Source organism: Pseudochaenichthys georgianus, chromosome 23 (genome assembly GCF_902827115.2).
Source record: "Pseudochaenichthys georgianus chromosome 23, fPseGeo1.2, whole genome shotgun sequence".
Classification (NCBI taxonomy): Eukaryota; Metazoa; Chordata; class Actinopteri; order Perciformes; family Channichthyidae; genus Pseudochaenichthys; species Pseudochaenichthys georgianus.
The window spans coordinates 13,748,346-13,761,026 of NC_047525.1; the positions used below are offsets into that span (position 1 = coordinate 13,748,346).

The window sequence follows — 12,681 nt, forward strand, 5'->3', positions numbered from 1 at the left end:
CATCCCATGGGCCAGATGGAAGGACAGACAGACGGATAATCTTATAGATGGATGGATGCTGCAGTTACAGTCCGCACACACTGAACGTGTTAATTGTCACCGCCCTCACAGCAGCTCGCTCTTTGGCAGTTTTTAAAAGCTGCCATGTCACACGAAAATCAGACACCCAACTTCCGGTCACTAATGATAAAATAAAATAATTTTTCAAACAAGCTTGAATTGTGTTTATCCCAGTGCAAATATGCCATATCAGTAAAAAGCCAATCTAAAATATACTGTACACGAAGGCAACATTTTAAAAGAGTAAATTATTTTATTGTCCATAATGAAGGACATAATATCCCATTATAAACATTATGACAAGTCAGAGAGTTATAATAATTGAATATCATATTGAAGTGTGTGAATTTATAACCTCTGTAAAAGTGTACATTTCATTAAACACCTTTTATTTGGTAATGCTATTATACATTACAAATCTGCCGGATAATCACAAAGTTGCATTCATATAAAAACTAAAGCGCTCCCTGTATATTTTACATTTATAAACTACCGTTTTAGCATGATGTAAAAAAATGTATGATAGATTTATGAATTGAAGTATGACAACAAATCCAACAAATAGATAAACCAGAACACAATAAAATGTATACAGTATGTAATAATTGTAAAATAGCAATATTTACAAAAAAGCTGCATTGTGTAATGGAAAAATTCGAATAGATTCTCACTTCATCCACAACCATTTTATTCAGAAACATTAGCTATGTTTTGCCTGTTCTGAAAAATCTTCTTAACAGCTGTACATTTATTTTTTGGAAAGCTTTTATTGTGAAGGATATGAAGCTGCACTTCCTGCCTTACGTTTCTCAGATGATGTAGCTCGCTGGCAGTTGGTTTGGTGCTCGTGAGTGCAATTCGGTCTGTTGTCCAGGGCGACCGTGCCTGGCTGCAGTGTATAAAGGGGGTTAACGGTCAAAAATCAAAACGGTCAAGCCGCTCAAACACGTTAACGGGGTCGCATTAACTCCCCCCGTAACCGCTAAATCCTCCGCTCCTCCACCGGCACCTGTGTACCCCCACAAGCCGTGAGAGAGGGGGTCCAGAGCGGGGGGCAACACAGCCAGGACCGACCGGCATGGACCCCCAAGCTAAGAGTCGACGCGGCCCGGGAGGCTTCAGCGGTCGCCTGGCCTCTCTGGGAGCCGACGGGGGAGACTCGGAGTCCGGAGCCGGTTCAGAGGAAGCTTCCGTGGGCTGCTGCAGCGACACATTCAGCACTCTGCCCGACATCGAGCAGGACACACTGGAGGAGAAATTAAGAGGACTGGCGTTCAGAAAACAGACCTCGTATCGGTGAGTGGGGAAGCGGGGAGGATGCTGGGACAGGATACTGCTCATGTTGGTCTGTTATGAATAAAGCTAGCACCCATGTTTATTTTATATAGCTAAGTGATATGGTAAGAGTGACATGCCGGTCAGCCTAAGCGTAGAAACACAACACAGAGACACAAAGAGAGTGAGGGATTATATTAGAGGTTATTCATATTTTTCTTGCTAAATTCATATGTTTTGGTATGGTAGCTTGTCAGGGCTCGCCACGTTATTGCCATGCTGTTCACATCCTCAACATGTCATTGATACACACAGCAGCAGCAGCATTTAAGCTCATGTCAGTGATGAATCAAAACAATTTGGCTAAAACATTGTGTGTCTATTTGTGTGTGTGTGTGCATCTCCCTGTGGTGTTGTAGCCATGTTGTGATGGAGCATGTGAATAGGGGGGAGGGGGAGTATTGCTTTTGGGGAAATATGTGTGTGTGTCTGTGTATGTTTTATATATGTGTGTGTGTGTGTGTGTGTGTGTGTGTGTGTGTGTGTGTGTGTGTGTGTGTGTGTGTGTGTGTGTGTGTGTGTGTGTGTGTGTGTGTGTGTGTGTGTGTGTGTGTGTGTGTGTGTGTGTGTGTGTGTGTGTGTGTGTGTGTGTGTGTGTGTGTGTGTGTGTGTGTGTGTGTGTGTGTGTGTGTGTGTGTGTGTGAGAGAATGCCAGCAGCAGCCTGACACCCTGGTGCGACTGGCAGCTGCTGTTGATAGTGAAAACTGGCCAGAGACCAAACACACACGCACACGCACACGTTTTAGCTGTCAAATGTCACTGTCAGGAATGTGTGGCATCTATCTGTCTGCCTGTCAATTTGGTCTTTGATTGTGGCTCTGTCTCTCCCAAAAGGATCTGTATTTGGAGGTCAAACCAAAGATGTTAACTGGTTTGTGTCACATTAACTAGTTGATATTTGGTTGTTTTATTTAGGGAATTGTGGCAAGTAAATCAACAGTTTAAGTTACTATAATCTGCGAAATTCAATCAGCAATTCAATATTAATTGATTGAGCATACAGCTGGTCTATTTTCACTCTTCATGTTTATTTATGCACTTTGATTTGAAAAAAACAAAGCAAACACATTTTTTTCTCTAATTAGTTTGATAAATTTCCCAAATTAATTTGATTAAAAACAAGAAGGTATAAGCTTTACATGAAGCCTTTTTATTTCATGAGTAATAGACATCTCAATCATATTAAATATGTTTCGTACACACTTTAAAACTGAATAAACAGACCTTTTGACAGGGAAAGTCTTCCTATTTAATCTAGGGATGTTACTGTATAATCCTATTTGGCAGATAACGATTTGTCCGTTTCATTATTTAGTCTTTTGAAACACCCAATTGAGCTACAGCGAGGTACTGTAAGGCAATTACTTTACCAAGGTTATCCTCATTTTTATTGTGCCGTCATTTAGAGAGTTTCACTTCCTCTGTGTGTTTCCCCAGGGGAACCGCTTTGGGTTAAGTGAGGTTTCCAGGAGATAGTGCATCATCATGAGTGCCACAGCTGGTTCACTCTCTCCATGTTATAACTGCAGGAGTAGTTTGTTCTGATTAATCTGTTTCCTCTGTCAAAGAAACCCCGCAGATAACTGCTAAAGGGATGGATTTGGTCAATTGTGCATGTCAAATCTATGTCATCTGGAGTAAAGGATGATCATCTGACCCTCGTCATATGTGCTGCAGAGTTTCACCATGAGGTTTCATTACTATATCAACATAAATTCAAGAGATGAGTGAGACATTTGGGACGTGTAAAGGTGCACTGATCAATCTTAAGCTGCAGAACACTAACTGAAATATTAAAATCCAGTCAAATATTAATGTTCGAAAAGGTTCTTATTTGACTGGTTGGGATGCTGTTAGCTATGCTTCCGACATTTTTAATTAGTTTTGCGTGCATGATGGAGGCAAAACGATTTTGGTTTAGCTCCTTAAAAGCTTTTTAAGGGGAATACATTTGTTAGGTTGCCCTTAAAGATGCTGCAACAGCTGCTAGATCTGTTTGAATGTGTGCAGCCGAGCAGCAATGTACACCTCAAGATAACTACCCCTTTCTTGCCAATATTTAGACGAGCACAAAGAAACAGCTCTCAATCGGTTCAATACAAATGAAGCTACAACTGGTAAACTTTGCTTAGCATGAAGACTGGAATCTGTCCATAGATAAAAGCAACACATCTGTAGCCCACTAATTGACACGCTGTATTTGTTTAATCAGTGGTTTGTGGTTGTGGTTTTACAGGACGTTATGTGCTGGACTATTTATTTGTACTCACTGGTTGCCTAGTAACATCACAATGACTTCAATGCTCTATTGAAGATTTCCTAAACTTGTCAATCTAATCCTTTCCTAAACTTCAGTCAGATATTCAGTTAAAAGTGCTGCACTTCATTTAACGCTCAACCCACGTTTTTGTGGGTTTAAGCTCTTTAATTCTCATATATTTATATGTATACTGATAGAAATGGGATTGTTAGTAAAAATGACAGAATAAATATAGGAGGGAATCTGTACTTCACAAGAACAATGAGGCGGCAAACTTATTTTCCACCCATGTCACCCTCAGCTCTGTAGCCTCTCCCAGTGATGTATCTCAGTGCTGGTGTACTGTAAACGGCTTCATTGGAAATCCCCAGTTGGATTCATTCCATTTGGAAAGAGAACATGTTGCTCATGAAACAAAGTGTAGCCATTGTTCACTATTATTGTTAAAAAATAAATGTGTTTGAGTGAATACAAGAGGAACCTCTTACGATTAATGAAGAAGCACTTCACTTATTTCAAGGAAGTAAGTGAAGTCTTTATTTCAAGGAAGTTAAAAGAAAGGACTGTTTTCTGGTAGAAACAAGCTTCTGGCTTTATTTGTAATCCTCCACTGTATGCTAATTGTATGGACTCGATGAATGCAGTCTGGTGCTGTTATGTCAAATAAATCTTCTTTCTCTTCTATGTATAACAGTTGCATAGACACGCAGTAAGTCGCCATGCCTTGATGTTGTTTGACCTTTGGCCTCATTGGATAACGCTATGTATAATCTATGCATTTCCCTCTTCATGGGATCAGCCATGTGGAGGAAATGGCATTAGCCGGTGGGAAGATGGTTTGAAGGAAGGTAGTTTACATAGCTTTGAAGTGGCCAGTGCCAAGGAGTGAATTACCATATGTGGTGATATGAAAGAGCTGAGAAATGATGACATTGAACATCAAAGGCAGTGTGTGTGTGCACGTGCTTTTGTGTTTATGGCAGCGTAAAGCACGTGCAATTTATCTGCCAGACATTCGTCACAATTGGTGTGTGTGTGTTCCCAGAATACTGTCCCTCCTTTTTTATCTATTATTAGACGTCTCACCCGTCCGCCCGTATGACAGTCAGAAAGACAGTTGCTTTGTGTGTCATGCGTACCAGTTAGTCAGCGCGACAGATAGTCTGTATGACATTACATCAATTAGCTGCTCATTCAACCAGCCGGACTCTCTATCTGTAAGTGAGTTAGTGAGTCACAAAGTGCTTTTTCTAGGCACTTCCTGTCTGTGACTGTCAGCTGGTCAGCATTTCACTTAGGTTAACATTTCAGCTCACCAGAAAGGGAATCATCCAGTTCTGTAAACGTCCAATGTTGATAGGGCTGCAACTATAACTGCCTATCATTTTCTTAGGTTCATCGAGTGATCATTTTGTCTTTAAAATAGAGAAAACATTGAGAAGTGTCCTCAAAGCCCAAGGTAATGTTTTGATCTGTGGATCCAAAACCCAAAGACATTACTGTCAGATTATGTAGATAAGTAGGAAATAAAGTACAATAAATAAATGAAGCAGGACATCTATTTTAAGGGGCTTTAAAGTACATTGTGTTCCATTTTTGCATGAAAAACCGATATAATAAATAGAATAGTTGGGGGTTCTTTATTTCTGTCGATCTACTCATCAATTTCAAATCTATATGGGCATTAATGGAACTCTTGCTATTAGATGCTATAGATTCCTACTTCAATAATAGATGAAACAATTAGGCTGTAGTTGCAAATCAATAGTCTAGAATGGGTGGTGAGCGGTTGTTTCCTTTCTTTGTTTTTTTGTTCGTTTGCACACAGATTTATTTTCCCACTGCCAACTCTTCACTGTAAAGATACACATGTGATCCAAACGAATTCTCCTGGCAGACCAACACTCGGACCATGACTCTGCTGGGTCAACATGCCACCATGACCTGTTTGCCCAGGAGGGAAATATACAATGAAACAAACGCTATGTTTCACCAACCAGCTTCCCATGTGGTGAGATTTCACCACCGCCATCTTGGGGAAACAATGCAGAAACAGAAACTGCCACAAGACAGGATGTTGTAACATTATCCTCCACTATTTACAGCCCACTTCACAAACAGAAGATCACAATACGCGCTTGTCCAATTGACTTGGGGTTGCATGTCCTCTGAGGCTGCGGGAAAATATATACAGCAGGGACAGGGACGAAAGACTGGAGAGACATGAAGAAGGGGGAACACATACAAAGATATGAATGTATCTCATGTTGCTACCACTGTGCACCACCTGCAGGGGTAAACAGTGATCAAAGGCCTTTCATCATGTGATGCTGGCAGAATATAAAACTCTTTCCAGCCTTCAATTAGGATAAAAGACGGAGAGCAGAGGGAGAAAGATGGGCAGAGAGGGAAGAAGGAAATGTTTGAGACAAAGTCAAAGGTATGTGACGATTTGAGAGAAAGGAGAAATAGCGACAGATCTGCGCTGACAAATTATAAATCAATATTTGTATTACTCAAGAGAAAACTGATACTGTAGGTTGCGGAATAAAACGCCAGAGCCTTTATCAGATTTCATAGGCGTACTTACCTTGAGGCTCTTAAAGGTACTCGTGCATTTTGTATCTGGTGATCGTCTTTCATATAAACAACCTACACGGGTCAATAACCTAAAGAAAAAAAGACATTTCAATTTGAGAAACCTCTGTGATGCCATGCTGCTTACAGTAATTGTCTAACCGCATCAAAGTGCAGAACAATAGCATCGTTTTCCCTCTGGGGAAATTAAGTTTCGAAGGCCAACCCAGAATAAAACACTCATTATACACAACAGGGAACAACGTTCAATACACTTAGCTCATCACAGGGAGTACTCACATATGATCTTTTAACATCCAAGCACCAAAAGTAAATATGGATCACATGTCAGTCATGTATTTTGAAAGACTGACAAATTTAGGGCAATTACGGAATGAATAATGTCATTAAAATCACAGATATTTAAAGAAGGTAATTCCTATGTTCCCAGAGTTATTTTTTCCCAGAGATCTGATTGTACCAGATTAGTAAGTGCTATCTTCCAGTTTAAATTGACCGGTTGTTAAACATCCATTGTGCCCCTGTGTCATAGGTCATCGGTTGGAAGGAGTACAGCTTCAGTTGGTTATTAAATCTTTATTTTCTAAGGTAGTCTCATTGAGCTTAAGATCAATTTGACCAGGGAAACCTGAGAACTAAAAGCATTCACAAGAACGCAATAGCAACGATTTAAAAACAGTCCCTATCAGCAATAAGTCGTGGTGCCCATGCAAACATGCCTGTATTCTGAAATGTCACAGTCACATAGGTCAGGTTTGTATGCACGCCATGATACTTGCTACTAACTTCGCTTTTAGCCATAGTGATGTGTCAGTGCTCGATGTCCGCCACTTGGAGATTCATTGGTGGTTTAATTGTCATGACATATTCTACAGACATTCATAGTCCTCAGAGGATGCATTGTACTGACTTTGTGATCTTTGATTTTAATCTTGAGATTGACATTCTGGTTTTTAAATCAAATATCTTTGCAAGTGTTGGATGGATTGCCCAACAAATTCACACAGACATTCATGGTGCCCAGAGCATAAAACATGGTGATCGCCTGACCTTTCTATGTATCCCCACCAGCATGTCCACGTTAAAATGTATCTATTAAAACATCCTTACATGTAGTTGATAACTATATGTTTTATATCCTTGTCCTTCCCTTATGTAGTCTGTATATATTCCAAACCTTATACAATAAAACATAAGATTAACTGTGTTTTTTGTAATAACCACACAGAGCTCGCTACCCTTTGTTTGACTATAGTAAGAGCTGCTCCCTTATGTTTGATACAACCAGAGTGGTTTTGTAGCTCAGTCTGTGTTATTCAGCAATGCTTGGCTCAGAGTCTGGACTGCTTATTAATTTTTAAGTGGACGATCAGAGCACCAATTGTTGATGAAATGCAAGGCTCGGTGACACAATTTTCCCTCTCTCATCTTCAGTATGGAAGAACAGATATACATGCATATTTATGATACTCTTTTCCCATTAGAAGGAGGATGGGAGAAAGCTGTATGGATATATGTATAATTTAAAAGACATAACGGGCCAACAGATACATTTTTGAAACCAGTGCTTCATTAGTGTGTGCTGCTATATAAAGCAGCAGTTGGCTTTTTGTCAAGGGTCTTGTTAATTCCAGTCATACATAGTTGTCCATTTTATTGGACTGCTGCTGTGTTTCAGTGGAGAGTTTCCCATGGATTACTGAGCTGCATATAGTTTTACTGTCAAAAACACCAGAGAAATAGTCATTACGTTTATTTATAAAAAAACAAACAAACATTTGAATTTAACCGTGAAGCATTCGATCATCTATTTACTCTAAATCAATGCTGTCCAATCATTTCGGATTTCGTGAACTTACATTTCCATTAAAGTTCACTTGTATTTGTCACCAGTGTCCTGCAAAACAATCTTATCATATGACGCTTGGATTTGAAAAACACTGGCCATAACACCTCGTACACACGGTTCTGTTGGAAGCTTCAACGAAGACGCTTCCCATTCACTTTGAATGGGGTGACGTCACGCTTTGCCGAACTGCACTGTGGTTCCGTTGCTTCGCTTTGCCTCCGTTGCTCGCGGTGAAAGTTGGGAAAAGTTCAAGCGTCGACGGAAGCCAGAGCCAATCAAATGATATGCCAGTACAAGCGCTAGCCAATCAAACCGCGTGCTTTGTGTGTCCGGGGCGGGAGATTAATGTGATTGGTTCTTGGTCGCGTTAACCCCAAGCGTTAACCCCAAGCGCCAGACACGCGCGCCCCACCGGCAAGCGTCAACGCAACGGAACCGTGTGTACGTAGCGCACTTTATGAGACTGTTTATGGAGTTTGGATTGAAACAAACACTTTTCATGATTGTTTGGGGTGATAAGGTGGAGTTATTACGAACCTCCTTAGCATTTTAAATTGTCAATATACATTATTTAATCATTTGTATTACTTATATATTTTTCAGGCCGAAAATTAAGCTTTAAGATAAGTTAACCATGTTCTGGATGAAGTGACGGACAGGTCAAAGATGAGGTCAAACTGAATATAGGCACTTTAGACAGGACGGATGCTGCGATACCGAGGGGAGGCTATCTCTTCCTGCCTCAGTCAAACGTGTTGAATAATGTGTACGTTAGTGTGAGTGTAAAGCCTGTGTTAATCATTAGGATGTTCTGCTCTCCCTTCTCTTATCTCTCCATACACACATACAGTATTACAGACAGACAGAGGTGTTAGTACACCACCCCCCCCACCTTCTCTGAGTAATGCTGTTCCAGTTGGCTGCTCATGTTTGTGTATGCATAATTGCATATCAATCATTTTCTGTTAAGAAGCCGGGGAATGATGAAGTCTGTTTTAGGAACTGTGAGATTTCTGCTCTCTCTCTCTCCTTTCCTGGCCTTTTCAGGAGTGTCTGAGGGTGTGTGTGTGTTGGGGGTTATTTTGCCCATAATGCCGTGTGCTGAAGCATTATGGGGGATTGGCAGTCAGGAGCCGCTCCTTATTAGTCGTCTGGCTGGCTGTAAGAAGCTTTTCCTGCTTGGAAATGGAGCTTTAAAAAACTGCAGGTGAAAGGCAGAAGAGAAAAGAGAAGTGGATCTGCCTGCTGTTATAAAGAGGAACCTTGTTGCAGAGAAACCTTGACGTGCTGAAGATTAGTCAATGACTTCCTTCTCCATCAGGCACTTCTTGTCTAATTGTGAAAGGAGGTTTCTGCAAGACTTTAACCAGAATGTTCCCTGTTCGTACTTGTACCTCCGAAACAAAAAGCACAATAGTTCCTATCTTACCCACATATACAACATCTTGAATGTCATTCTGAGCCACAATGGATGACTGGGTCCAAAAAACTCGACTTTAAACCAGAAAACCGCTGTCAATGCCTAAGCAAGTTCTGTTCTTCAGGGGCTTGCGCAGGATACATATTCAGAGCAGCAAGAATCTATTAAATGAGCTCTACATAAGCCAAACCTTTTCAAGTGCTTTATACATAAATGAGAAGTGTTTTAATTTCTATAGATTTGAATAATTGTAGTGGCCGAGGTGCAGTCCAATCTTGCTGTATATTCCTTGGAGAAAGCAACTTTTGTAAAATATCACATGATTGGCTTTAACTGATAAACCTGGACGGTTAATCCTTTTATGTTTATGTTGTACAGTTATTTCTTCCGCCTGTCTGAAAGTATACCAGTCTCCTATCCAGACCAGAAATGAAGTATGATGATAACCTAATGCCCACATCAATACACACGTGACGGTCATCTAATCGCCCTGAAACAATTGAATGCAATGAAAGTCTTGTGATTTCTTTTTGGGTAAAACACAGGACTCGCTGCCCCGACCATTCGTCCTCCCACTTTATATACTGTAGGTGTCTGTTTACATTCCTCTGATGTGAAGGAACGAGGCACAGGGCAGGGGTAAGCTCTACGTTTAGTCAACGTAAAAGCAATGGTAAAATACACAGTTCACACGCTCATAGAGGTAGACAGAAAGGGAAACAATAATTAGCTTTATTGTTACACAAGGTATTCTTTAATGCCAGGGTCTTTCCACTCACGAGTTCATGGTTATTCATTTCATTAGTGTATCAGAAGGAGAGTGACTGAGTTGTTAATTGGTATGAGGTAATTTATCAAATGGATCATTTTGATCACGCGTCACTTAAAAGTCCACGAAGCACAATACAAAGGAAATTATACCTGTCACAGAGCTAGTGTACCGGCTGGGTTTCTATGTCATTTATTGCTCTGTATGAAACATGATTTAGAAAAAGGTTATTCTTTATCTTTTTTGATGTTCGATGGATCCATACAAAGTACGAACTCCTGGTACTTTTTAAAACATTATGAATAAAACAGAATCAAGATAAATGCTTAATCTTTTTCGAATTATAATTCATATAAACAATAATCATTTTAAGATAATGATAGAAATTGAAACACTAGAATATTAAAGGTAGGGTAGGTAAGAATGGAGGAACCAGCTCGAGTGCGCTAGAATTTGAAACTACGCAGCCGGAAAAAATCTGCTCCTTCCTTCCAGAGCCCGTCCTCCAATACACACGAACGCGCACATGACCAATGAGGGCACGAGATAAGTTTGTTCACGAGATGGAAGGCTGACAGGCAGGTAGGCCATCCAGTTATTTTAGCTGGGCCGGCTCAGATGATTGGTCTGTGCTTTGTACAGCGCCACGGCTTCGACAGATGCATTTTTTTAATGTATTATTGTCAATGCCTTTAATATATTCATTGCTATCGGGACGTTAAGAGCATTCCATGGAATATAACAAAGTGTTTCTGAAGTGAATTACCTACCCCACCTTTAAGACTTAGAATAATGCTTGTTTCAAGACAGTTATATATAATGGGGAGATTCAACAAGGTTATGCTGATTAGATTTTGTTTTCATTCAGTTTTAAAAACTCAAGTTTCATTTCATTTAGCTGACTCTTTAAACCAAAGCAACTTACAATGAGCAGAACAGAATGAAGCCGAACACACACACAGTGGGTGTAAGTGTGTGTGGACTGAATGATTGATTGGACGGCTAATTGTGGGCCTGAGTGAAAGGGCTGGGTTACGAGCTGTTATTGAGAGAGTCTGAGAGCTGGAGGTCCGAGTGTTGCCTGGCTGGTAATGTTGGGTAAGCTGCATAATGATCTCCTTTAATCACTTTATGTAATTGGATGAAGGTTTTTACAAAGGTTTTTCTATGGGAAGACGGGGGATTAAAGGCCCATCTTACTGTGGCAAACTGATGAGAAGAAGTGTATGCCTTGAGCCTGCTTTGTTCCAATGTGCTTGATGAATATTTACAATAGTGGAATAAGTACCTCTGATCTCCTGCTCATACTAGTAGTATTGAGGTATTGTGTATTTGAAGAAAACACCAGGACTATAGGTATTCAACAAATTACCCCAAAACGTATTTGTTCGGTTCAGATCCAAACCACACCATCGACGCGTAAACATTCTTCAATGAAGAAGAAGAAGAAGAAGAAGAAGAATCTTTAAGCACACATGCACATGCAGTTGAGAGGTCAGAGCGGAGGCAGCTAGTCTAGCCGGCGCCAGTAAGGAGTTGGGGGTTAGGTGCCTTGCTCAAGGGCACTTCGGCAGTGGCCAAATTTGAATAAAAGAACGTGATGGCCGGGCCCCCCCATGACCAATGACTATGGTATAAAATGTAAGCAATATCTGGTGAATTTGACATGAAATAAACTGTATTAGATTGCTGACTGCACCTTTTAAGTAGCCCCTCCCCTCTCACGCACCACAGCCCCATCTGTCTGGTGCTTGGAGCCGATAATGAACCTGTCGAGAGGCCGATGAGGTGACACCGACTCCATCACTGCAGCTCTCTTTATATCTGTGCGCCTCTCATAATAGAAAGAAAAAGAATACCTAAGAATTATGATGACTCATTTATGTCAAACTTTGCCCAGGTTCAGCTTGTCATTTGTCACCATTCACTGCTATTTCCTGCAGAATACGAAACTACATTGAAAATGACAAACACAAGCTTTTAATTTTCTAGCACCGTCAGGACACCTGACCTTTTTTAAGACATGAAATACTTGAGTATTTTTGGAAAAGAACCCATTTATTTTAAGTCTGCGTCTCGGTAGAAAGGACATCATTACTTTAATTTCCCTCCAGGACCAACCTCACGTTACTGTTCTCTGATCCTCTAATCTTTCTTCTAATTTTGAGCTTTCCTGCCTCAGCTAAGGGACTAACAAAAGGGCATTTTATTTTTAGATTTGATTCCCATCCCTTTATTGTCGGATGTAATCGGCTTTGTAAATTATTTCAAAGGTTTCCGATGGGTGAGGGAGATCTGTGGCTCTGAACCAAATGGCTGTGCTGACTAATTTATTGGAGCTCCCAGCCAGCTGCTCCATCAGCTCCACATCCATAGGAGAGAGATCTGG

At 40.6% G+C, this 12,681-nt stretch overlaps 1 protein-coding gene across 7 annotated transcripts in view; it reads left to right on the top strand.

The window, feature by feature from the left end:
* The first annotated feature begins 865 nt into the window (after positions 1-865).
* dgki (diacylglycerol kinase, iota) overlaps positions 866-12,681 on the top strand; it is a 71,621-nt gene continuing 59,805 nt past the window's right edge. For 3 of the 7 annotated variants that reach the window (XM_034112350.2, XM_071201816.1, XM_034112351.2), the window contains exon 1: positions 868-1,356. In XM_034112350.2, coding sequence (XP_033968241.1) covers positions 1,139-1,356 — 218 coding nt within the window. In that variant the 5' untranslated portion in view covers positions 868-1,138. Of the gene's footprint in view, positions 1,357-12,681 lie in introns of all 7 variants that reach the window. The other 4 variants (XM_034112355.2, XM_034112353.2, XM_034112356.2 and 1 more) reach the window with 3 other exon arrangements.